This window comes from Aphis gossypii, chromosome 2, assembly GCF_020184175.1.
Source record: "Aphis gossypii isolate Hap1 chromosome 2, ASM2018417v2, whole genome shotgun sequence".
Lineage (NCBI taxonomy): Eukaryota > Metazoa > Arthropoda > Insecta > Hemiptera > Aphididae > Aphis > Aphis gossypii.
Window position 1 is genome coordinate 41861354 of NC_065531.1, and position 27452 is coordinate 41888805.

The 27452-nt window shown below is 18.8% G+C and overlaps 1 protein-coding gene across 2 annotated transcripts in view; it reads right to left on the reverse strand.

Annotated features, from left to right (window-relative positions):
• The window catches only part of LOC114120785 (uncharacterized), a 28987-nt gene extending 4098 nt beyond the window's left edge, over positions 1-24889 (reverse strand). The window contains exons 1-10 of one of the 2 annotated variants that reach the window (XM_050201067.1): positions 24439-24889; positions 23280-23433; positions 21927-22637; positions 21433-21593; positions 20565-20704; positions 19951-20111; positions 19604-19734; positions 19348-19516; positions 17916-17995; positions 17023-17713 (exon numbers count right to left, since the gene is read on the reverse strand). In XM_050201067.1, coding sequence (XP_050057024.1) covers positions 17023-17713; positions 17916-17995; positions 19348-19516; positions 19604-19734; positions 19951-20111; positions 20565-20704; positions 21433-21593; positions 21927-22637; positions 23280-23433; positions 24439-24615 — 2575 coding nt within the window. In that variant the 5' untranslated portion in view covers positions 24616-24889. The remainder of the gene's footprint in view (positions 1-17022; positions 17714-17915; positions 17996-19347; positions 19517-19603; positions 19735-19950; positions 20112-20564; positions 20705-21432; positions 21594-21926; positions 22638-23279; positions 23434-24438) is intronic. The other variant, XM_050201066.1, reaches the window with a different exon arrangement.
• Positions 24890-27452: the final 2563 nt, after the last annotated feature.

The following is a 27452-nucleotide window of genomic DNA, read 5'->3' on the forward strand; positions in this document are numbered from 1 at the left end:
AAAATTTATTTTTATTTTTAAAATATATTCAAAATATTTTTTTTATTTTTTTTTATTTTTCAAAATATTTTCAAAATATTTTTTTTTTTTTTAAATATTTTTTATTTTTTCAAATATATTTTTAAAATTTTTTTTTTAATTTTCAAAATATTTTTTTTATTTTTTCAAAATATTTTCAAAATTTTTTTTTTATTTTTAAAAATTATTTTTAATTTGAAAATATATTTTTTTTATTTTCAAAATATTTTTTTTATTTTATCAAAATATTTTGAAAATATTTTTTTTATTTTATAAATATTTTTTATTTTTAAAATATATTTTCAAAATATTTTTTTTATTTTATCAAATATATTTTCAAAATTTTTTTTTTAATTTAAAATTTATTTTTGATTTTAAAAATATATTTTTTTTAATTTTCAAAATATTTTATAAATATTTTTTTATTTTTAAAATATATTTTCAAAATATTTTTTTTATTTTTAAAATATATATTCAAAATATTTTTTTTTATTTATTCAAATATATTTTCAAAATATTTTTTTTTTTTTTTAAAATAATTTTTATTTTATCAAATATATTTTTAAAATATTTTTTTTTAATTTTCAAAATATTTTTTTTTTTTTTTAAAATAATTTTTATTTTTTCAAATATTTTTTTAAAACATTTTTTTTTATTTTATAAATATGATTTTATTTTTTTAAATTTTTTTTTTATTTTTTTTTTTTATTTTCAAAATATTTTTTTTTTATTTTTTCAAATATATTTATAAAATATTTTTTTTTAATTTTCAAAATTTTTTTTTTTTTATTTTTTCAAATATATTTTCAAAATTTTTTTTTTTATTATTTTTAAAATATTTTTTCAAATATATTTTGAAAATATTTTTTTTTTATTTTATAAATATTTTTTTATTTTTAAAATATATTTTCAAAATATTTTTTTTATTTTTAAAATATATATTCAAAATATTATTTTTTATTTATTCAAATATATTTTCAAAATATTTTTTTTTTTTTTTAAATAATTTTTATTTTTTCAAATATTTTTTTAAAATATTTTATTTTATTTTTAAAATTTTTTTTTTATTTTTTCAAATATATTTTCAAAATATTTTTTTTATTTTAAAATATATTTTCAAAATATTTTTTTTATTTTTTCAAATATATTTTCAAAATATTTTTTTTTTTTTTTTATTTTCAAAATTTTTTTTTTATTTTATAAACATTTTTTTTTATTTTTTCAATATATTTTCAAAATATTTTTTTTATTTTTAAAATTTTTTTTATTTTTAAAATATATTTTCAAAATTTTTTTTTTATTTTTTTTTTTATTTTCAAAATATTTTTTTTATTTTATAATATTTTTTATTTTTAAAATATATTTTCAAAATATTTTTTTTATTTTTAAAATATATATTCAAAATATTATTTTTATTATTCAAATATATTTTCAAAATATTTTTTTTTTTTTTAAATAATTTTTTTTTTTCAAAATATTTTTTTAAAATATTTTATTTTATTTTTAAAATATTTTTTTTTATTTTTTCAAATATATTTTCAAAATATTTTTTTTATTTTAAAATTTATTTTTATTTTTAAAATATATTTTCAAAATATTTTTTTTATTTTTTTTATTTTTTCAAATATATTTTCAAAATATTTTTTTTTTTTTTTAAATAATTTTTATTTTTTCAAATATATTTTTAAAATATTTTTTTTTAATTTTCAAAATATTTTTTTTATTTTTTCAAATATATTTTCAAAATATTTTTTTTTTTTTTTAAATAATTTTTATTTTTTCAAATATATTTTTAAAATATTTTTTTTTAATTTTCAAAATATTTTTTTTATTTTAAAATTTTTTTTTATTTTTTAAAATATATATTCAAAATATTTTTTTTTTTTTTTTATTTTTTCAAATATATTTCAAAATATTTTTTTTATTTTTAAAATATATATTCAAAATATTATTTTTATTTATTCAAATATATTTTCAAAATATTTTTTTTTTTTTTAAATAATTTTTATTTTTCAAAATATTTTTTTAAAATATTTTATTTTTATTTTTAAAATATTTTTTTTATTTTTTCAAATTTATTTTCAAAATATTTTTTTTATTTTTAAAATTTATTTTTGATTTTTAAAATATATTCAAAATATTTTTTTTATTTTTTCAAATATATTTTCAAAATATTTTTTTTTTTTTTTTTATTTTCAAAATATTTTTTTTATTTTATAATATTTTTTTTATTTTTTCAAATATATTTTCAAAAATTTTTTTTATTTTAAAATATATTTTCAAAATTTTTTTTATTTTTAAAATATATATTCAAAAATTATTTTTTATTTATTCAAATATATTTTAAAATATTTTTTTTTTAATTTTCAAAATATTTTTATTTTTTTTTAAATAATTTTAAATTTTTCAAAATATTTTTTCAAAATATTTTTTTTATTTTTAAAATTTATTTTTATTTTTAAAAATATATTTTCAAAATATTTTTTTTATTTTTTTTTTATTTTCAAAATATTTTTTTTATTTTATAAATTTTTTATTTTTAAAATATATTTTCAAAATATTTTTTTTATTTTTAAAATATATATTCAAAATATATTTTTATTTATTCAAATATATTTTCAAAATATTTTTTTTTTTTTTTAAATAATTTTTATTTTTTCAAAATATTTTTTTAAAATATTTTATTTTTTTTTTAAAATATTTTTTTTATTTTTCAAATATATTTTCAAAATATTTTTTTTATTTTAAAAATTATTTTTTTTTAAAATATATTTTCAAAATATTTTTTTTATTTTTTTATTTTTTCAAATATATTTTCAAAATATTTTTTTTTTTTTTAAATAATTTTTATTTTTTCAAATATATTTTAAAATATTTTTTTTAATTTTCAAAATATTTTTTTTATTTTTTCAAATATATTTTCAAATATATTTTTTTTTTTTTAAATTTTTATTTTTTCAATATATTTTTAAAATATTTTTTTAATTTTCAAAATATTTTTTTTTTTTTAAATAATTTTTTTTTTTCAAATATATTTTTAAAATATTTTTTTTATTTTATAAATATTTTTTTTTTATTTTTAAAATATATTTTCAAAATATTTTTTTTTTATTTTATAATATATTTCAAAATTTTTTTTTTAATTTAAAATTTATTTTTGATTTTAAAAATATTTTTTGTTAATTTCAAAATATTTTTAAAATATTTTTTTTATTTTTAAAATATATTTTCAAAATATTTTTTTTATTTTAAAATTTATTTTTATTTTTAAAATATATTTTCAAAATATTTTTTTTATTTTTTCAAATATATTTTCAAAATTTTTTTTTTTTTTTTTTTTTTATTTTCAAAATATTTTTTTTATTTATTCAAATATATTTTAAAATTTTTTTTTAATTTTCAAAATATTTTATTTTTTTTAAAATATTTTAATTTTTTCAATAGTTTTTCAAAAATTTTTTTTTATTTTTAAAATTTTTTTTTATTTTAAATATATATTCAAAATATTTTTTTTTTTTTTTTATTTTTCAAATATATTTCAAAATATTTTGTTTTTTTTTTTTTTAACTATTTTTTTTTCTTTATAAATATGATTTTATTTTTTAAATTTTTTTTTTGTTTTTTTTTTATTTTTCAAAATATTTTTTTTATTTTTTCAAATATATTTTGGAAATATTTTTTTTTTAATTTTCAAAATATTTTTTTTTTTTTTTTTAAATAATTTTTATTTTTTCAATATTTGTTTTTAATTATTCAAAATATTTTGAAAATATTTTTTTTATTTTCAAAATATTTTTTTTATTTTTAAAATATATATTCAAAATTTTTTTTTTATTTTTAAAATAATATTTCAAAAATGATTTTTTTAAAAAATAATATTTCAAAAAGAAGTTTTTTGGAAAATTAATATTTCAAAATAAAATTTTAGGTTATAATAATTTTGAAAATAAGTTTTTTTTGAAAAATAATATTTCAAAAATGAGTTTTTCGAAAAATAATATCTCTTAATTAACTTTTTTCGAAAAATAATATTTCAAAAAGAAGTTTTTTGGAAAATTAATATTTCAAAATAAAATTTTAGGTTATAATAATTTTGAAAATAAGTTTTTTTTGAAAAATAATATTTCAAAAAGAAGTTTTTTGAAAAATAATATTTCAAAATTAACTTTTTTCGAAAATAATATCTCTTAATTAACTTTTTTCGAAAAATAATATTTCAAAAATGAGTTTTTTGGAAAATTAATATTTCAAAAATGAGTTTTTCGAAAAATAATATCTCTTAATTAACTTTTTTCGAAAAATAATATTTCAAAAAGAAGTTTTTTGGAAAATTAATATTTCAAAATAAAATTTTAGGTTATAATAATTTTGAAAATAAGTTTTTTTTGAAAAATAATATTTCAAAAAGAAGTTTTTTGGAAAATTAATATTTCAAAAATGAGTTTTTCGAAAAATAATATCTCTTAATTAACTTTTTTCGAAAAATAATATTTCAAAAAGAAGTTTTTTGGAAAATTAATATTTCAAAATAAAATTTTATTTTATAATAATTTTGAAAATAAGTTTTTTTTGAAAAATAATATTTCAAAAAGAAATTTTTGGAAAATTTATATTTCAAAAATGAGTTTTTTGAAAAATAATATTTCAAAATTAACTTTTTTCGAAAATAATATCTCTTAATTAACTTTTTTCGAAAAATAATATTTCAAAAATGAGTTTTTTGGAAAATTAATATTTCAAAAATGAGTTTTTCGAAAAATAATATCTTCTAATTAACTTTTTTCGAAAAAATATATTTCAAAAAGAAGTTTTTTGGAAAATTAATATTTCAAAATAAAATTTTAGGTTATAATAATTTTGAAAATAAGTTTTTTTTGAAAAATAATATTTCAAAAAGAAGTTTTTTGAAAAATAATATTTCAAAATTAACTTTTTTCGAAAATAATATCTCTTAATTAACTTTTTTCGAAAAATAATATTTCAAAAATGAGTTTTTTGGAAAATTAATATTTCAAAAATGAGTTTTTTGGAAAATTAATATTTCAAAAATGAGTTTTTCGAAAAATAATATCTCTTAATTAACTTTTTTCGAAAAATAATATTTCAAAAAGAAGTTTTTTGAAAAATAATATTTCAAAATTAACTTTTTTCGAAAATAATATCTCTTAATTAACTTTTTTCGAAAAATAATATTTCAAAAATGAGTTTTTTGGAAAATTAATATTTCAAAAATGAGTTTTTTGAAAAAAAATATTTCAAAATTAACTTTTTTTGAAAAATAATATTTCAAAAAGAAGTTTTTTGGAAAATTAATATTTCAAAAATGAGTTTTTTGAAAAAAAATATTTCAAAATTAACTTTTTTGAAAAATAATATTTCAAAAAGAAGTTTTTTGGAAAATTAATATTTCAAAAATGAGTTTTTTGAAAAAAATATTTCAAAATAACTTTTTTTGAAAAATAATATTTCAAAAAGAAGTTTTTTGGAAAATTAATATTTCAAAAATGAGTTTTTTGAAAAAAAATATTCAAAATTAACTTTTTTCGAAAAAATAATATTTCAAAAAGAAGTTTTTTGGAAAATTAATATTTCAAAATAAAATTTTAGGTTATAATAATTTTGAAAATAAGTTTTTTTTGAAAAATAATATTTCAAAAAGAAGTTTTTTGGAAAATTAATATTTCAAAAATGAGTTTTTTGAAAAAAAATATTTCAAAATTAACTTTTTTTGAAAAATATATCAAAAAGAAGTTTTTCGAAAAATAATATCTCTTAATTAACGTTTTTCGAAAAATAATATTTCAAAAAGAAGTTTTTTTGAAAAATAATATTTCAAAAAGAAGTTTTTTGGAAAATTAATATTTCAAAAATGAGTTTTTTGAAAAATAATATTTCAAAATTAACTTTTTTCGAAAATAATATCTCTTAATTAACTTTTTTCGAAAAATAATATTTCAAAAATGAGTTTTTTGGAAAATTAATATTTCAAAAATGAGTTTTTCGAAAATAATATCTCTTAATTAACTTTTTTCGAAAAAAATATTTCAAAAAGAAGTTTTTTGGAAAATTAATATTTCAAAATAAAATTTTAGGTTATAATAATTTGAAAATAAGTTTTTTTTGAAAAATAATATTTCAAAAAGAAGTTTTTTGAAAAATAATATTTCAAAAATGAGTTTTTCGAAAAATAATATCTCTTAATTAACTTTTTTCGAAAAATAATATTTCAAAAAGAAGTTTTTTGGAAAATTAATATTTCAATAAAATTTTATTTTATAATAATTTTGAAAATAAGTTTTTTTGAAAAATAATATTTCAAAAAGAAATTTTTGGAAAATTTATATTTCAAAAATGAGGTTTTTTGAAAAATAATATTTCAAAATTACTTTTTTCGAAAATAATATCTCTTAATTCTTTTTCGAAAAATAATATTTCAAAAAATGTTTTTTGGAAATTAATATTTCAAAAATGAGTTTTTCGAAAAATAATATCTCTTAATTAACTTTTCTTCGAAAATAATAATTTTCAAAAAGAAGTTTTTGGAAAATTAATATTTCAAAATAAAATTTTAGGTTATAATAATTTTGAAAATAAGTTTTTTTGAAAAATAATATTCAAAAAGAAGTTTTTGAAAAATAATATTTCAAATTAACTTTTTTCGAAAATATATCTCTAATTAACTTTTTTCGAAAATAATATTCAAAAATGAGTTTTTTGGAAAATTAATATTTCAAAAATGTTTTTTGAAAAAAAAATATTTCAAAATTAACTTTTTTGCAAAATAATATTTCAAAAGAAGTTTTTTGGAAATTATTAATATTCAAAAATGTTTTTTTTGAAAAAAAATATTTCAAAATTAACTTTTTTTGAAAAATAATATTTCAAAAAGAAGTTTTTTGGAAAATTAATATTTCAAAAATGAGTTTTTTGAAAAAAAATATTTCAAAATTAACTTTTTTTGAAAAATAATATTTCAAAAAGAAGTTTTTTGGAAAATTAATATTTCAAAAATGAGTTTTTTGAAAAAAAATATTTCAAAATTAACTTTTTTCGAAAAATAATATTTCAAAAAGAAGTTTTTTGGAAAATTAATATTTCAAAATAAAATTTTAGGTTATAATAATTTTGAAAATAAGTTTTTTTTGAAAAATAATATTTCAAAAAGAAGTTTTTGGAAAATTAATATTTCAAAAATGAGTTTTTTGAAAAAAAAATATTTCAAAATTAACTTTTTTTGAAAAATATATCAAAGAAGTTTTTCGAAAAATAATATCTCTTAATTAACGTTTTTCGAAAAATAATATTTCAAAAAGAAGTTTTTTTTGAAAAATAATATTTCAAAAAGAAGTTTTTGGAAAATTATATTTTCAAAAATGAGTTTTTTGAAAAATAATATTTCAAAATTAATTTTTCGAAAATAATATCTCTTAATTAACTTTTTTCGAAAAATAATATTTCAAAAATGAGTTTTTTGAAAATTAATATTTCAAAAATGAGTTTTTCGAAAAATATATCTCTTAATTAACTTTTTCGAAAAATAATATTTCAAAAAGAAGTTTTTTGGAAAATTAATATTTCAAAATAAAATTTTAGGTTATAATAATTTTGAAAATACGTTTTTTTTGAAAAATAATATTTCAAAAAGAAGTTTTTGGAAAATTAATATTTCAAAAATGAGTTTTTCGAAAATAATATCTCTTAATTAACTTTTTTCGAAAAATAATATTTCAAAAATGAGTTTTTTGGAAAATTAATATTTCAAAATAAAATTTTAGGTTATAATAATTTTGAAAATAAGTTTTTTTTGAAAAATAATATTTCAAAGAAGAGTTTTTGGAAAATTAATATTTCAAAAATGAGTTTTTTGAAAAAAAAATATTTAAAATAACTTTTTTTGAAAAATATATCAAAAAGAAGTTTTTCGAAAAAAATATCTCTTAATTAACGTTTTTCGAAAAATAATATTTCAAAAAGAAGTTTTTTTGAAAAATAATTTCAAAAAGAATTTTTTGGAAAATTATATTTCAAAAAGGAGTTTTTTTGATTTTAAAAATATATTTTTTAATTTTCAAAATATTTTATAATATTTTTTTTATTTTTAAAATATATTTCAAAAATTTTTTTTATTTTTAAAATATATTCAAAATATTTTTTTTTATTTATTCAAATATATTTCAAAATATTTTTTTTTTTTTTAAATAATTTTATTTTATCAAATATATTTTAAAATATTTTTTTTTAATTTTCAAAATATTTTTTTTTTTTTTTAAAATAATTTTATTTTTTCAAATATTTTTTTAAAACATTTTTTTTTATTTTATAAATATGATTTTTTTTTTTAAATTTTTTTTATTTTTTTTTTTTATTTTCAAAATATTTTTTTTTATTTTTTCAAATATATTTATAAATATTTTTTTTTAATTTTCAAAATTTTTTTTTTATTTTTTCAAATATATTTCAAAATTTTTTTTTTATTATTTTTAAAATATTTTTTCAAATATATTTTGAAAATATTTTTTTTTATTTTATAAATTATTTTTTTATTTTTAAAAATATATTTCAAAAATTTTTTTATTTTTAAATATATATTCAAAATATTATTTTTTTTTTATTCAAATATATTTCAAAATATTTTTTTTTTTTTTTAAATAATTTTTTTTTTTCAAATATTTTAAAATATTTTATTTTATTTTTAAAATATTTTTTTTTTTTTTAAAATATATTTTTATTTTTAAAATATATTTCAAAAAATATTTTTTTTATTTTTTCAAATATATTTCAAAATTTTTTTTTTTTTTTTTTATTTTCAAAATATTTTTTTTATTTTATAAACATTTTTTTTTATTTTTTCAAATATATTTCAAAATATTTTTTTTATTTTTAAAATTTATTTTTATTTTTAAAAATATATTTCAAAATATTTTTTTTATTTTTTTTTATTTCAAAATTTTTTTTTATTTTATAAATATTTTTTATTTTTAAATATATTTCAAAATATTTTTTTTATTTTTAAAATATATATTCAAAATATTATTTTTATTTATTCAAATATATTTCAAAATATTTTTTTTTTTTTTTTTTATTTTCAAAATATTTTTTTTATTTTATAAACATTTTTTTTTATTTTTTCAAATATATTTCAAAATATTTTTTTTTTTTTTAAATAATTTTATTTTTTCAAATATATTTTTAAAATATTTTTTTTTAATTTTCAAAATTTTTTTTTATTTTTTCAAATATATTTCAAAGTTTTTTTTTAATTTAAAATTTATTTTGATTTTAAAAATATATTTTTTTTTAATTTTCAAAATATTTTAAATATTTTTTCTTTTTAAAATATATTTTCAAAATATTTTTTTTATTTTTAAATATATATTCAAAATATTTTTTTTATTTATTCAAATATATTTTCAAAATATTTTTTTTTTTTTTTAAATAATTTTATTTTTTAAAATATATTTTTAAAATATTTTTTTTAATTTTAAATAATTTATTTTTTCAAATATATTTCAAAATTTTTTTTTTATTATTTTTAAAATTTTTTCAAATTATTTGAAAAATTTTTTTTATTTTTATTTTATAAATATTTTTTTTATTTTTAAAAATATATTTCAAAATATTTTTTTTATTTTTAAAATATATATTCAAAATATTATTTTTTATTTATTCAAATATATTTCAAAATATTTTTTTTTTTTTTTAAATAATTTTTTTTTTTTTTCAAATATTTTTTTAAAATATTTTATTTTATTTTTAAAATTTTTTTTATTTTTTCAAATATATTTCAAAATATTTTTTTTATTTTAAAATATATTTTATTTGTTAAAATATATTTCAAAATATTTTTTTTATTTTTTCAAATATATTTCAAAATATTTTTTTTTTTTTTTTTTATTTTCAAAATTTTTTTTTTTTTTAAATAATTTTATTTTTTCAAATATTTTTTTAAAATATTTTATTTATTTTAAAATATTTTTTATTTATTCAAATATATTTCAAAATATTTTTTTTTTTTTGTAAAATAATTTTATTTTTTCAAATATATTTCAAAATATTTTTTTTATTTTTAAAATTTATTTTTATTTTTAAAATATATTTCAAAATATTTTTTTTATTTTTTTTTATTTTCAAAATATTTTTTTTTATTTTATAAATATTTTTTTTATTTTTAAAATATATTTCAAAATATTTTTTTTATTTTTAAAATATATATTCAAAATATTATTTTATTTATTCAAATATATTTCAAAATATTTTTTTTTTTTTTAAATAATTTTATTTTTTCAAATATTTTTTTAAAATATTTTATTTTATTTTTAAAATATTTTTTTTATTTTATCAAATTATTTTCAAAATATTTTTTTTATTTTTAAAATATATATTTTTATTTTTAAAATATATTTCAAAATTTTTTTTATTTTTATTTTTTCAAATATATTTCAAAATATTTTTTTTTTTTTTTTATTTTCAAAATATTTTTTTTATTTTATAATATTTTTTTTTATTTTTTCAAATATATTTTCAAAATATTTTTTTTATTTTTAAAATTAATTGTATTTTTAAAATATTTTCAAAATATTTTTTTTATTTTTTTTTATTTTCAAAAATTTTTTTTATTTTATAAATATTTTTTATTTTTAAAATATATTTTAAAATATTTTTTTTATTTTAAAAATATATTCAAAATATTATTTTTTATTTATTCAAATATATTTCAAAATATTTTTTTTTTTTTTAAATAATTTTATTTTTTCAAATATTTTTTTAAAAATATATTTATTTTATTTTTAAAATATTTTTTTTATTTTTTCAAATATATTTCAAAAATTTTTTTTTATTTTTAAAATTTATTTTTATTTTTAAAATATATTTCAAAATATTTTTTTTATTTTTTTTATTTTTTCAAATATATTTTCAAAATATTTTTTTTTAATTTTCAAAATATTTTTTTTATTTTTTCAAATATATTTCAAAATATTTTTTTTTTTTTTTTTAAATAATTTTATTTTTTCAAATATTTTTTTAAAATATTTTTTTTTAATTTTCAAAATATTTTTTTTTTTTTTTTTAAATAATTTTTTTTTTTTCAAATATATTTTTAAAATATTTTTTTTTATTTATAAATATTTTTAATTTTAAAAATATATTTCAAAATATTTTTTTTTATTTTATCAAATATATTTCAAAATTTTTTTTTTAATTTAAATTATTTTTGATTTTAAAAATATATTTTTTTTAATTTTCAAAATATTTTATAAATATTTTTTATTTTTAAATATATTTCAAAATATTTTTTTTATTTTAAAAATTATTTTTATTTTTAAAAATATATTTCAAAATATTTTTTTTATTTTTTCAAATATATTTCAAAATATTTTTGTTTTTTTTTTTTTTATTTTCAAAATATTTTTTTTTATTTATTCAAATATATTTTTAAAATATTTTTTTTTAATTTTCAAAATATTTTTATTTTTTTAAAATAATTTTAATTTTTTCAAATATTTTTTCAAAATATTTTTTTTATTTTAAAATTTTTTTTTATTTTTAAAATATATATTCAAAATATTTTTTTTTTTTTTTTTATTTTTTCAAATATATTTTCAAAATATTTTTTTTTTTTTTTTTAAAATATTTTTTTTTATTTTATAAATATGATTTTATTTTTTTAAATTTTTTTTTTGTTTTTTTTTTTATTTTCAAAATATTTTTTTTTATTTTTTCAAATATATTTTGGAAATATTTTTTTTTTAATTTTCAAAATATTTTTTTTTTTTTTTAAATAATTTTTATTTTTTCAAATATTTTTTTTTAATTATTCAAATATATTTTGAAAATATTTTTTTTTATTTTCAAAATATTTTTTTTATTTTTAAAATATATATTCAAAATTTTTTTTTTATTTTTAAAATAATATTTCAAAAATGATTTTTTTAAAAAATAATATTTCAAAAAGAAGTTTTTGGAAAATAATATTTCAAAATAAAATTTTAGGTTATAATATTTTGAAAATAAGTTTTTTGAAAAATAATATTTCAAAAATGAGTTTTTCGAAAAATAATATCTCTTAATTAACTTTTTTCGAAAAATAATATTTCAAAAAGAAGTTTTTGGAAAATTAATATTTCAAAATAAAATTTTAGGTTATAATAATTTTGAAAATAAGTTTTTTTTGAAAAATAATATTTCAAAAAGAAGTTTTGAAAAATAATTATTTCAAAATTAACTTTTTTCGAAAATAATATCTCTTAATTAACTTTTTTCGAAAAATAATATTTCAAAAATGAGTTTTTTGGAAAATTAATATTTCAAAAATGAGTTTTTTTCGAAAAATAATATCTCTTAATTAACTTTTTTCGAAAAATAATATTTCAAAAAGAAGTTTTTGGAAAATTAATATTTCAAAATAAAATTTTAGGTTATAATAATTTTGAAAATAAGTTTTTTTTGAAAAATAATATTTCAAAAAGAAGTTTTTGGAAAATTAATATTTCAAAAATGAGTTTTTCGAAAAATAATATCTCTTAATTAACTTTTTTCGAAAAATAATATTTCAAAAAGAAGTTTTTTGGAAAATTAATATTTCAAAATAAAATTTTATTTTATAATAATTTTGAAAATAAGTTTTTTTTGAAAAATAATATTTCAAAAAGAAATTTTTGGAAAATTTATATTTCAAAAATGAGTTTTTTGAAAAATAATATTTCAAAATTAACTTTTTTCGAAAATAATATCTCTTATTAACTTTTTTCGAAAAATAATATTCAAAAATGAGTTTTTTGGAAAATTAATATTTCAAAAATGAGTTTTTCGAAAAATAATATCTCTTAATTAACTTTTTTCGAAAAATAATATTTCAAAAAGAAGTTTTTTGGAAAATTATATTTCAAAATAAAATTTTAGGTTATAATAATTTTGAAAATAAGTTTTTTTTGAAAAATAATATTCAAAAAGAAGTTTTTTGGAAAATTAATATTTCAAAAATGAGTTTTTTCGAAAATAATATTTCAAAATTAACTTTTTTCGAAAATAATATTTCAAAAATGAGTTTTTTGGAAAATTAATATTTCAAAAATGAGTTTTTTGAAAAACAATATTTCAAAATTAACTTTTTTCGAAAATAATATCTCTTAATTAACTTTTTTCGAAAAATAATATTTCAAAAAGAAGTTTTTTGGAAAATTAATATTTCAAAATAAAATTTTAGGTTATAATAATTTTGAAAATAAGTTTTTTTTGAAAAATAATATTTCAAAAAGAAGTTTTTTGGAAAATTAATATTTCAAAAATGAGTTTTTTGAAAAAAAAATATTTCAAAATTAACTTTTTTTGAAAAATAATATTCAAAAAGAAGTTTTTCGAAAAATAATATCTCTTAATTAACTTTTTTCGAAAAATAATATTTCAAAAGAAGTTTTTTTGAAAAATAATATTTCAAAAGAAGTTTTTTGGAAAATTAATATTTCAAAAATGAGTTTTTTGAAAAAAAAATATTTCAAAATTAACTTTTTTTGAAAAATAATAATTCAAAAAGAAGTTTTTTGGAAAATTAATATTTCAAAAATGAGTTTTTTGAAAAATAATATTTCAAAATTAACTTTTTTCGAAAATAATATCTCTTAATTAACTTTTTTCGAAAAATAATATTTCAAAAATGAGTTTTTTGGAAAATTAATATTTCAAAAATGAGTTTTTTGAAAAAAAATATTTCAAAATTAACTTTTTTTGAAAAATAATATTTCAAAAAGAAGTTTTTTGGAAAATTAATATTTCAAAAATGAGTTTTTTGAAAAAAAATATTTCAAAATTAACTTTTTTTGAAAAATAATATTTCAAAAAGAAGAGTTTTTTGGAAAATTAATTTCAAAAATGAGTTTTTTGAAAAAAAAATATTTCAAAATTAACTTTTTTTGAAAAATAATATTTCAAAAAGAAGTTTTTTGGAAAATTAATATTTCAAAAATGAGTTTTTTGAAAAAAAATATTTCAAAATTAACTTTTTTCGAAAAATAATATTTCAAAAAGAAGTTTTTTGGAAAATTAATATTTCAAAATAAAATTTTAGGTTATAATAATTTTGAAAATAAGTTTTTTTTGAAAAATAATATTTCAAAAAGAAGTTTTTTGGAAAATTAATATTTCAAAAATGAGTTTTTTGAAAAAAAATATTTCAAAATTAACTTTTTTTGAAAAATATATCAAAAAGAAGTTTTTCGAAAAATAATATCTCTTAATTAACGTTTTTCGAAAAATAATATTTCAAAAAGAAGTTTTTTTGAAAAATAATATTTCAAAAAGAAGTTTTTTGGAAAATTAATATTTCAAAAATGAGTTTTTTGAAAAATAATATTTCAAAATTAACTTTTTTCGAAAATAATATCTCTTAATTAACTTTTTTCGAAAAATAATATTTCAAAAATGAGTTTTTTGGAAAATTAATATTTCAAAAATGAGTTTTTCGAAAAATAATATCTCTTAATTAACTTTTTTCGAAAAATAATATTTCAAAAAGAAGTTTTTTGGAAAATTAATATTTCAAAATAAAATTTTAGGTTATAATAATTTTGAAAATAAGTTTTTTTTGAAAAATAATATTTCAAAAAGAAGTTTTTTGGAAAATTAATATTTCAAAAATGAGTTTTTTCGAAAATAATATCTCTTAATTAACTTTTTTCGAAAAATAATATTTCAAAAATGAGTTTTTTGGAAAATTAATATTTCAAAATAAAATTTTAGGTTATAATAATTTTGAAAATAAGTTTTTTTTGAAAAATAATATTTCAAAAAGAAGTTTTTTGGAAAATTAATATTTCAAAAATGAGTTTTTTGAAAAAAAATATTTCAAAATTAACTTTTTTTGAAAAATATATCAAAAAGAAGTTTTTCGAAAAATAATATCTCTTAATTAACGTTTTTCGAAAAATAATATTTCAAAAAGAAGTTTTTTTGAAAAATAATATTTCAAAAAGAATTTTTTGGAAAATTAATATTTCAAAAATGAGTTTTTTGAAAAAAAAATATTTCAAAATTAACTTTTTTTGAAAAATATATCAAAAAGAAGTTTTTCGAAAAATAATATCTCTTAATTAACGTTTTTCGAAAAATAATATTTCAAAAAGAAGTTTTTTTGAAAAATAATATTTCAAAAAGAATTTTTTGGAAAATTAATATTTCAAAAATGAGTTTTTTGAAAAAAAAATATTTCAAAATTAACTTTTTTCGAAAAATAATATTTCAAAAAGAAGTTTTTTTGAAAAATAATATTTCAAAAAGAATTTTTTGGAAAATTAATATTTCAAAAATGAGTTTTTTGAAAAAAAAATATTTCAAAATTAACTTTTTTTGAAAAATAATAATTCAAAAAGAAGTTTTTTGGAAAATTAATATTTCAAAAATGAGTTTTTTGAAAAAAAATATTTCAAAATTAACTTTTTTTGAAAAATATTTCAAAAAGAAGTTTTTCGAAAAATAATATCTCTTAATTAACGTTTTTCGAAAAATAATATTTCAAAAAGAAGTTTTTTTGAAAAATAATATTTCAAAAAGAAGTTTTTTGGAAAATTAATATTTCAAAAATGAGTTTTTTGAAAAAAAAATATTTCAAAATTAACTTTTTTTGAAAAATAATAATTCAAAAAGAAGTTTTTTGGAAAATTAATATTTCAAAAATGAGTTTTTTGAAAAATAATATTTCAAAATTAACTTTTTTCGAAAATAATATCTCTTAATTAACTTTTTTCGAAAAATAATATTTCAAAAAGAAGTTTTTTGGAAAATTAATATTTCAAAAATGAGTTTTTCGAAAAATAATATTTCAAAAAGAAGTTTTTTCGAAAAATAATATTTCAAAAATGAGTTTTTCGAAAAATTATAATTCAAAATTAACTTTTTTTGAAAAATAATATTTCAAAAAGAAGTTTTTTGGAAAATTAATATTTCAAAAATGAGTTTTTTCGAAAATAATATCTCTTAATTAACTTTTTTCGAAAAATAATATTTCAAAAAGAAGTTTTTTGGAAAATTAATATTTCAAAAATGATTTTTTTAAAAAATAATATTTCAAAAAGAAGTTTTTTGGAAAATTAATATTTCAAAATAAAATTTTAGGTTATAATAATTTTGAAAATAAGTTTTTTTTGAAAAATAATATTTCAAAAATGAGTTTTTCGAAAAATAATATTTCAAAAAGAAGTTTTTTTGGAAAAATAATATTTCAAAATAAAGTTTTAGGTTATAATTATTTTGAAAATATGTTTTTTCGAAAAATAATATTTCTAAAATTATTAATTATATTTAAAATATAATTTAAAATAGATTATTTTCAAAATATATATTTTTTTTTTAATATATTTTCAAAATATGTTTAACCTAAAAAATTTTTTGAATTATTTTTTTTTTTATTTAAACAAATTTTTTATTTTTTTAATTTATTTAAAAAAAATTTATTTTCAAAATATATTTTTTAGTTTTTCAAAAATATTTTCAAATTATAATTTAAAAATATTTATAACTTATTATTTTTTTTTTTATTTTTTTAAATATGTTTTCAAAATATTTATAACCTAAAAGTATTTTTTAATTTTTTTAAATATAATTTTAATTTTTTAAATTTATTTATAAAATAAATTGTTTTCAAAATATATTTTTTTGTGTTATTTTTTTCATTTTTTTAAAATATTTTTTCAAAAAATATTTTTTTATTTTTTATTTAATAATATAAGTCTATGTAAATATAGTTGACGTTTTACTGATTTTTAAATTTAATTACTTTATAACATATTGTTACTGTTATACCTACGTTCGTATTTGTATGCTCTACGATTTGTGTATACTTTATTTGTAACTTAATTTTACACCTCTCATTTTTTTTTAAAAAAATTTTAAAAATGTATACATAATACTAATTATTATATTATTTATTTTAGAACATTTTCGTTTTCTTTTGTGCATTACACTTTTTATGGAATAGTGCCTATGCTTACCTATATATATACATAGTATACGTACCTTCTGCGGTCGGGAATTGAGCGGCCACGTAACCGCGGCCAGTTATCGCGGACAGTCCTACGAACGCGATGCGTCCACCTCCGTCTCCGTCGGCGCTGTCACTGAGTGTCCAACTGAATATCTTTCCGCCGGCAGCAGTGCTCATCGTCACGGAAGCGACTGTTCGACCGTCTGCACCACGGTCATCGTCCGCCAACCGGAACAGTAATTCTGTCCACCGACTGGCCATCAACAGATGCGGGTATACGACCTGGTCGTCGGCGGCCGTCGTGGCAAGATCCGGCTCTCGGTCCCCGACCGCGGTCAACCGGTACAACACGATCTTTTCGTCGCCGTCCGCTCCAACTTGGACCAGATCGTACGACGACGGGTGGCCGGATCTGCGGAAGCGCAGCGACACGCCCTCGTAGACACCCGGCGCCCAACGCTTGAGCCGCAATCGCAGGCCCGAATCACCCCTCCAATCGGGCAACACGTGCATCCAGTGAACGCCGTCGCCACCGATCAGCAGCGTATCGGAATCGTCACTACCGTCGTCCGAACAGCCGGGAACGTCGCACGAGTCCGTTTCGGCGGTGCCGCTGACACGACACCAAGCGCCCGTCGGTTCTCTGGTCGGGTTCCGGCAGTAGTTGGACGCCGCCGACGCCGAACCATCCGGGAAAGCGTAACCCTCGCCGGTGTACGACGCCTACTTTGACTTTATTTAATGAATGTTTACGTGCATAGTTAAAAATTTTAAATATCACATGTGCATACGATCATTAATTATAATAGATATTGAAGAAATATATAGTTAAATAACTGAATGTAATCGAATTTAACCACTCGAGGCTAAGCGATCCGACATAATATTATAAAATTCGCAGGTATAACATACTACACCAACTTACCCAACTCAAGCATGTGCGGTTGGACACAGTTTTGTTGAGCTTGCCCAAGTAGTCGGTCGCGATTCCGGCAATGCTGCATCCTATAAAAACAATTCGTTAATAGTCATGATGGAAATGCAAAAGGCCAAAAAAATATCAAATTTATATTTCTTATAGGGCAAACAGCCACTTATTTAATAAACTTATAATTTTACTATATAGTAGACACCAAAGCCCCTTGTTGACAGTTTTTTGAAAAAATCATAATTTGTTAAGTACTAGGTGAAGGAGTAAGTTTTCAGTTTCAAAATTCAATTCATATCATCTAAAGCGTTGCCTAATTAATCTAAATGCATAAAAACATAAAAAATGTCAAATTATTTTTTCTTATTACTCCCACAGCCACGTGTTGTCAGTTTTTTCAAAAAAATACTAGTTTTTCGTATTTTTCACAGTGTAAAATTCATACCACCATTTCGCAAACGCATTTCATATATTAAAAAACGTCGTAGTATCGTTTAGAACAGAAATAATATGGAATATCTCGGAATTTAAAGTCCAAATTTACGAAATACCGTTTTTTTGAAAAAATCATAATTTGTTAAGTACTGGGTGAAGGAGTAAGTTTTCAGCTTCGAAATTCAACACATATCATCTAAAGCGTTGCCTAATTGATGTAAATGCATAAAAACGTAAAAATCCACTGAGTGACAGACTTACAATCACCCAAAGGATCGTGTACACTATAATTTTATTGAGGGCTGTTTAATAAATTCGAAAAATTTGGGGGCCCATAAATATTTAATGTACATGTTTAACCAATGAAAATTTAGACAATCCGTCTCATGAAATAAAACTATAATTAATGTAATCCTCTTTTAATTAATTTTGAAAATATATAATTTTAAAAAGAAATTTCCTATCTGTGTGTGTACTAGATAAATTTCATCCTTCTGCACGATGCGCAGTTTAATAATTATGATACATTTTATTTTGTTACTATTCGATGAAAGATCATCATAACAGTAACGCATTAAAGTGTACAACCGTCGGTTTTTTATTTATCGATGTGCCTACTCTAACTGTCTATATAGGTAACATAAGTAAATTGTTACCTACATGCTATGTTTGACATTTTTTTGAAATTCTTATCGGATGGAAGAACATGTATTTTTGATTTACGTTAATGTTTAATTTTTTAGAATTCTAAAATGTCTTTAAAGTTAGTATGCCTATCGAGATGCGGGCAGTGTAATATATATATATATAGTATTTATAAAAATTTCAAATTGTAATGTTTATTGTAATTTTTCTCTTCCAAAAAATAACCCAAGTCAACAAAACAAGTACCATTTTTTTTATTATCCTACTTCATAGACCAACTACATTTATCATTATATACATAATTTATTGTCTAATTTATTTTTTTAAGTCACGTTCATTTAGGACTCACTTGTATTTCTACATTTCCGGATGCGACACGATCGTTTTTTGATCGCCTTGTTCTCCCAACCGCCGACGGCTACGTAACAATAAGGTCCGTTCGAATCTTTAGTCGGATTCCGGCAATAGTTTTTGGCTTTTACGTAACTTCGATCTATCAATGTTCTTTCCTTAACCAACTTACCGATGACAATAACGTTTTTATTTTGGCAATTATTCTATCAATCCTGCTGGCCAGTTTTATTCGAGCCAAAATTCAAACTCACTTTACGCACTGACGAAATATTCCAAGAGAGGCACGGATCCCCGTTTTCGGTAATCCACTGAGTTCCGCGATAATTTTCGCTCGATTCCGATATCACGCATTCTGGCAATGCTGCCTCGGGAAGGGGGTAGACTACAACAAATAAAATCACATATGTCTTAAATCTTAATAGATCTTTTTTTGGCTGGGGGGGATAGGTATATTTATGACATATTTTTAATATATGGATTGGAACGGCTAAGTTTGATCAATAATTGATAAGTAAATTAAAATCTTATATTATATTATATAGTGAATAATTTTCGCTACAAGTAGAAGGTTATTAAAATCCGCATGCTACGTGCATACATTCTGGTCCACTACAATACAGCGTCCAGTGAGCGACGGTTTTTGATCCGATGGCGAACCAATGGAAAAATCTCAACTTGAAATCCGTTATGTTTAATAAAATCGTCGGATTCTTTTCATGTTCGTTTGTAGTTCGTATTTGTAATATTTTGTCTGCAATTCTATAAACAAAAGGCTATGTACAATATACTTACGTTACAATTTAGTTAAACTAAAAACACTTCGATAAAAAACACCAGTAATACAAAAATAAAAATGGTCAATACTCAAAAACTTAAAACTCTGCTGTACTTTTGCATTTTTCTAAGTGGTATTATAACGGATTCAAAATAGATATTTTGTCATGGGTTATTTGAAGTTTAAGGGACAAATTCGAAGTAAATTTGTGAACTTTTTGGTCGAGTTGCGAATTAGGTACTGAAAGTTAATTGTATATTTATACTATATAGTCATTAATAAATTCGGTCTATAATTCTTTTGATAATTTAAGTATATATTTAATTTTTAAATTGGTATAGTATTTATGAATTATAAATTCCTCTGTAATAAAAAATTTTTTTAGTAATTTAGATTTATGAAAGTGTAAAAAATATATAATATTATAAATTAAATACGTAATCTCGTATTGATGCCATCTCCAATAAGATATCACATCCATTTCATACGTCTGATTAAAAATCATTTGTTTTTCACTGTTTGATTTTCCAATATAAATGATTTTTATTTCCTGGGCAGGTCGAGCTGCAAACTCTATCTGAGATAAAAACATAAATAAATAAAAAAAAATAGACAAATGGATTCCTTTTTGCTATACATTAGGTATCGAGTGGGTATTTATTATCGGTGTGTTAATTTTGAATTCAATGTTATATCACAATAAATGAAAAACGCTTCTGAGCGGAGATGATTTGTCAGTATAAACTATAAATCACTAAATATTAGTATATTTAGTGATGTGGTTTTTTGATATAGCTTTTGAAATTAAGACAAAAAGTCAAAAATGTCATTGTGTATTTTTTTAAATAAGTAATTTCGTCCAAATTTGAACTTTAAATGCATATTAAAAAAAAATGCGCCTATAATGTGTATTTAAAGCTATAACAACTTATAAAATGGGATGTTGTATTACATTTTTAAAAATTTTGACCCAGTGAATATTTTTTTATCAACAATCATAGAAAAATAAACAAATAAATAATTGAAAAATTGTCATGCCTATGTCAGCTTAAAAATAGTTGAAATACTTTAAAACTTTATTATAATAAAAATGATTAAATTTAAACATTTGGTGAAAATGTCACTATTTAATCTACTGTTATTTATATTTTTTTGAAATAAAATAAATTAATAAAAATCATTAAAGAAAAATAAAAAATAAATGGAAGTTACTGTTGCTAAAGTTGGGTTTATCGGTGTATTTAATTAAAACTTTAAATTATATAATAATGAGTAATTTTATTATGATAATAAATCGTGACTAACGACTAGACATGGCGTTAGCCTGGTTGGTGCGGTGTAATACGTGACGGACGCCGATATCACAGCTCGGACGGAAAACGACAACTCGGAAGTGGAAACGACGGATTTCTTCAGCGGGAATATCCTGTAAACGTCTTGGCTATTGGTCACGTGCTCTTCCTGTCCTACGAAATCAAAACGAAAATGCACTCAGCAACAATATCAACCACGCGTGCATTGTGGTCGCGGAAAGCATTCGGGGCAATCCTAAGTCTCGTATAATAATATATTATGCACGCGATATGATCAATGGCGAATCCATAAGATTTACCATTCGAAGTGAAACTCACGAGGTATCATTTGGTGAGAATTATCGAAAATGACAATTATCGTTCAATTTAAATTGACGCGTTCATACTCTCTACTCACTGATTATCGGAATTGACGGGTATATTATAAAACAACAGAAATAAGAAACAATCGTTATCGATCGATGGACGGCACGATGAGACGTTTACCGGCTGTTCGCAAGTCACAGTGCGCAAATCGTACGGCCACCGGAGGGGCAGCCATCTGGTCACCAGCGGCGAAGCTTAAATACGCCACCGGTGATAGAGTGGCGTTCAATTCGAGGCTGGACACCTCTCTGGTGGCACCCGGCTTGCCGGAAGTCAATACGACAAATCCGTTCCTCCACGACACGTCCACGCGAGCGATTCCGGCAGTTCCGGACCTGGCAAACACGTCGACCGGAACCGGTACCTCGAACCCGTCACCGGACAAGCCGGTCGGGTACGCGGTAAGCGACATCCGGAACAGGGGTTGAACCTTCCGGGACACTGCCGGGTCCCAAGTCTTGAGCTCGAAACTCGCGAGACCGCCACCGTCGCCGTCGTCGTCTTTTGAGGTCGGTATCGCGGTGTAATGTCCATGGCCCGACGACCCACCGCCGTTAATGAACGTCCAGTGGCAAATTCCGTCGTCGCAACCAGGGATATCGCAATAGTCCGAAACGGTAGCCCCGTCCACGGACGCGTAACACCACGGGCCACCCGAGTCACCGGTCGGGTTCCGACACCTGTTCCCAGCCGCCGACCGGCCACCGTCCGGGAACTTTGAATCAGTCGCAGACGAGTCATCCACGTCCGACCACTTGGAACACGCGTAACCGGACTTGGTCACGTTTACGTTACCACCGTACTCCACGCCTGGACCAGTCAACCGGCACTCTATTTTAATTATTATTATATAATATCAAGTACAAAATACATCACTATCATCACATTCAAAACCATGAACTTTTATCGGTTTAACCGTGGAGTTGGTCACCCGACTATGTCTGATCGATTTGAAAAGTATGCCAACATTTTGTGAATTAATCGCAAATTGATTTTTAAATTTTTAGGGGGTCAAATTTTACAAGTTAAACGGCTGCATTAAGTTGTTCTCTCGAACAGTTTTTAGCTTATAATATTTTGATAACCATTATTTGTAAATTTTCAAAATGAATTTGCAATTGATTGCAATCAATTTTCAAAATCAATTGGTAGTTTTCAAATCGATCGTATAAAGTCTAGGGGGCAACTTCAACTTCACAGATGAAACGTAGCAGTATATATGAAGTACCTACATATCAGTATATATATCATGTTTTTATAATTTTTACATTCCACAAGCTAAATGCTTTTTGTTCTAGAAAAACACTGAAAATATTTATAAATTAAAGTAATCAGTGTTGTATTAATATTTTATTTAAACCGCTTAAATCGTAGACTATGTAGATTACGCGGGCTTTATTTTTCATAAAAAATTATAATAACTTATAAAATTTAACAAAAAAAAAATGATACCATCGCGGCATCGCATTTTACTTTTTGCATTGCACAAAGGCACGGCACATAATTCCACCGGACTATCCACATTGTACGTATAGCACCAAAGATCATCTCGGGTTCCGTTCGGGTTACGGCAAAAATTCTTAGCCAACACTCTAGATCCGTCTGCGAAATTTGAATCAGGCTCGATCTACGATTGATATTAATTTAATAATTTTTATTTAACTTTTTTTTAAATTTTTAGGTCATTTTCAAGTAACCTCATAATATATTTTGTTACGATTTTTACTATATTTTTAAATAAAAGATACATGTTACATTTAATTGTTATAATATCATTTTTATTTGTGTTTTAATTTTTAAACATTGAAATATTGTTTAATATTATGAACAATGTTTGAATGTTGAATATTTCAAAAAAAAATGTCGATATAATTAATAATTATTGCCTATTGATATTTTTAAGTTTTTACAAAATAATTTGATCAAATAACTGCTATTAAAGTAACTTTAATACATTATCATCATTTATAGTGACCATAATCCATACTATACTATATTATAAATACGACATTAACAGAAATCAAAGAATTTAATTAAAAATTTATCGCCAAATAATGACATTTTAGGAAAAATACCCAGATAAAAAAATTATGTCACAAGTACCTACCTAGAATGAAATATGGTAAAATATCAGTCTGTGGATAATTTTATATTTACTTACAATTTTATCTAATAATCTATAAAATTATCCTTAACAATTTGAAATTATTAGGAGTGCCTCTTATAAACAAAAGGTAAAAGATTGATGTTCCGCATAATCTTGTATTCGACGGAGCATCCCAGCAAAATGAATGCGGGTAATGCGATTTAATATACTACTAGTATGCAGTGATGTCAATTATTTAGTGTAAATATATTTTTCTAATAGGTAAAATATAAAAATAATTATTCTATTAATTATAATAAATTTATAATCCTATATAATAATTTTATAAATTATCAGGGCTTGGAACTTAATGCATTTATACATTTGTTGGAAAAGTAAATAGAATAAATCCGATAAGTTACAAAATTTGTTTTATGGTGTCTAGAATCTGGATTCGATTTTTAAAATGTTTTGAACATATTTATGCATATTTTATACTTCCAACTTTTTCCTACGAATGCATAATTTATCTTTTTATATTCTTACTCCAATCGAATTCCACGGTCGACACAACGACTTGAATTTAGTGATAAACACGTTGCCCTGGTATTCGATTCCGGAATGGGTCAATTTACATTTACGGATATTTAATTTGGATGTGAAACAATGATGTCCGATCGAAATGCACGTCAAAGCAATGAAGAATGATTTTACTGCATTCATTTTCGAAAATAAAATTTGGTTATTTTTTCAGAATTTCAAAATTGATTGAAAAAAATAAGTAAGTTCTAAGTTATTTCGTCAAAGAAAATTATAATAACGACGTCAAAATTTAATAGCATAAACATTTATTATATATATTGTAAATTACAAGTTTTTATACTTTTATTTTTTATTAATTTAAAAAAAAACATTATTCGTTAACATAATCTGAATTCGTTGCTATGTTAAACTTTTTTAATCGTTGTACAACAAGCGACGCACTTAAATCGATTTTATTTAAATATAGATCTTAAAAACTATACTATATTACAGTAGCTTAAAATCGGATTTTTCTTTCATGTAAAAAATCACGAATTAATATTAATCCGTGTAAAAAACAAATACCTAACAACGACGCGATCGAAATAAATACATAATACATTGGTACACTTACTATTACTATTCAGTATGTAGGTACCTACTCATTGTGCTCTATATACCTAACAAATTTATTTATGATAAGAGTTCGGTATTTTAATTTTTGTTTAGAAATTATTAAAAAATTATGTTAATAGTTTTAAATATTAAAACATTAATTTTTTTAACTAAATTTATATTAACTTAAAATTCAAGAGTCATCTGTTCGAAATATTAATATCAATATTTTATATGAATATCCTCATATCATTTTAATGTAAGAATAATAGGTAGAAACCAAAAATATGAATATTGCATATAATAATATGTACTTATATTTAATATTGGAATGCATATCATACTATATTGCTATTACTGATAGATTTTAGCTACATAAACGTTTTTAGATTTTTTCCTTTATGTTTTTGTATTCAATAAAGCTATCATTACACTCAAATAAGCACAACCAATAAAGCTATATGTAAACCCTAATCCTGGATTAAATCAAAATATATATTTTGCATTTTTTTTAAACAATATTATATTTAATTTAACAAGTTTATAAAAATAGTGAATGTTTAGTATTTTTAACTATTCGTTCAATTGAATATCACCTTTTTTTAATGTCCCAAAGCTAATTATAGATGTTTCTTGTTACATTCGCGGCTTAACATATTGTCGTCATAATTTGGTATAATATTCTATACAGCGAATACAAAATAATATATCAATACATCATATTATTAATATTATTATTATATAGAGGAATATTTAAATTTTTTTTTGAATGTTATTCGTTCAATTGAATTTTATCACTTTTATCGTCTCCACTAAGACCAAACTGTTTATGAACATCTATTTCCTTATTAAGTATATAATAATATATAGTATTACAAAATATTTTACTATTAAATCACCGTACAGTTTAATATTAATTTTTTTTTATTGATCCGTCCTGCGTGCGTTTAGTCTGTCACGCTGATACACTGCAGTAGTGTAGTGACGACTTACGTAGTGTAAGTGATAATATTTATAATGTATTATTTTACCTACACTTAGGTACAACCCCCCAAAAAATTAATATGTTGTATTTATTTATTCGTTAATGTAATATATAATTACCTCGTTTTCAATGGTGTAGATGGAGTACCTACCTAGTACCAATATATACCTATGGCGAGTATGGCTACGCATTGTAGTAATAGTAATAGGGTTGGTAGCCACACATATACCGAGTGGCATGACGAGATTTATTACGAGTGTGTGTACCTATACCTATACTCGCTATAAATAGCGGCGTCCACGGTGCGTAAAAAACAAGTGCAATTTTTTATCGGATTACCGCGCCGAGCCGAAGACACTAAACGTATCCGTTATACGTCCGTTTATAATACCATAATGTAGCAGCTGTTATCCCGCAAAAACTCTGCTTGAAACGAGTACGAGTCATATATATATATAAATGCGCGCGCGTGTGTGTGTGTGAAATATATAAGTCGTACGGCGGCGCACGTGGGTCGGGCGTACAGAATACATGTATACGCGTTTAGGTGCAGTATAAATAATAACCTTAATTTAACGGTATGAGAGACTACGACGGCGTGTGCGGACGATAAAAAAAAAAAAATAAAATAAGAAAGAGACGGCAGAGCGGGAAAAACACGCCAAATTCGTCGTCCCCGCCGGCGCTCGTTAAGCGATAAACAACTACAATCAATTGAAAAGTTGGTTTATTTTTCTCGCAGGAAACGTCGCGGCGGCGGCGCGTGGCTGCGAGAAGGAGTATAGGAAGAAGGACGCGCGAGAGGGTCGCGTCGGCGGTTATATCGTTCCCCCGAGTATCCGACCCGCGCACAAACCCACCCACCCACCAAACCCACCACCCCTTATACACCCGTCCCGTATATATATATCCGCGTCATACTCGCATTGCTCGCGCGTTTATTACGGACCCGGTCCACGTCCGTTATTGGCCATTAACGTGTGCGTGTACACACATATAATAGGTATATATATATATATATATATAAAGGTACAATACGCGAGCGTGTGTGTATGATAATATATGGTGACTCGAACGCCAGAACAGTGCTTGAAGCAAGCCCAATATCACGGCTGATCGAATGCGCTTCGACGAGTCGTGAGGAACCGTACGAGGGAAAAAGCGCGAGTTCGCGACGTTATTCCGCCGTGTTTGTTACTCTACGAGTATTATAATATGATAATAATATATTATTATATTGTTATACGGTCGGACGGCGAAGATTTTTCCGGATGGCACACGCTACGCGTGCGTTTAATCAGCTTTTTGTCGTTTTTCCACATTATACCTAAGTACTCAACTGCTGCTGCTGCTGCTGCTGCTGCGCCGATTTTATATTATTATAGGTCGTATAATATTATAATATTATGTACATCGCTCATAAATTACGACCATTCTT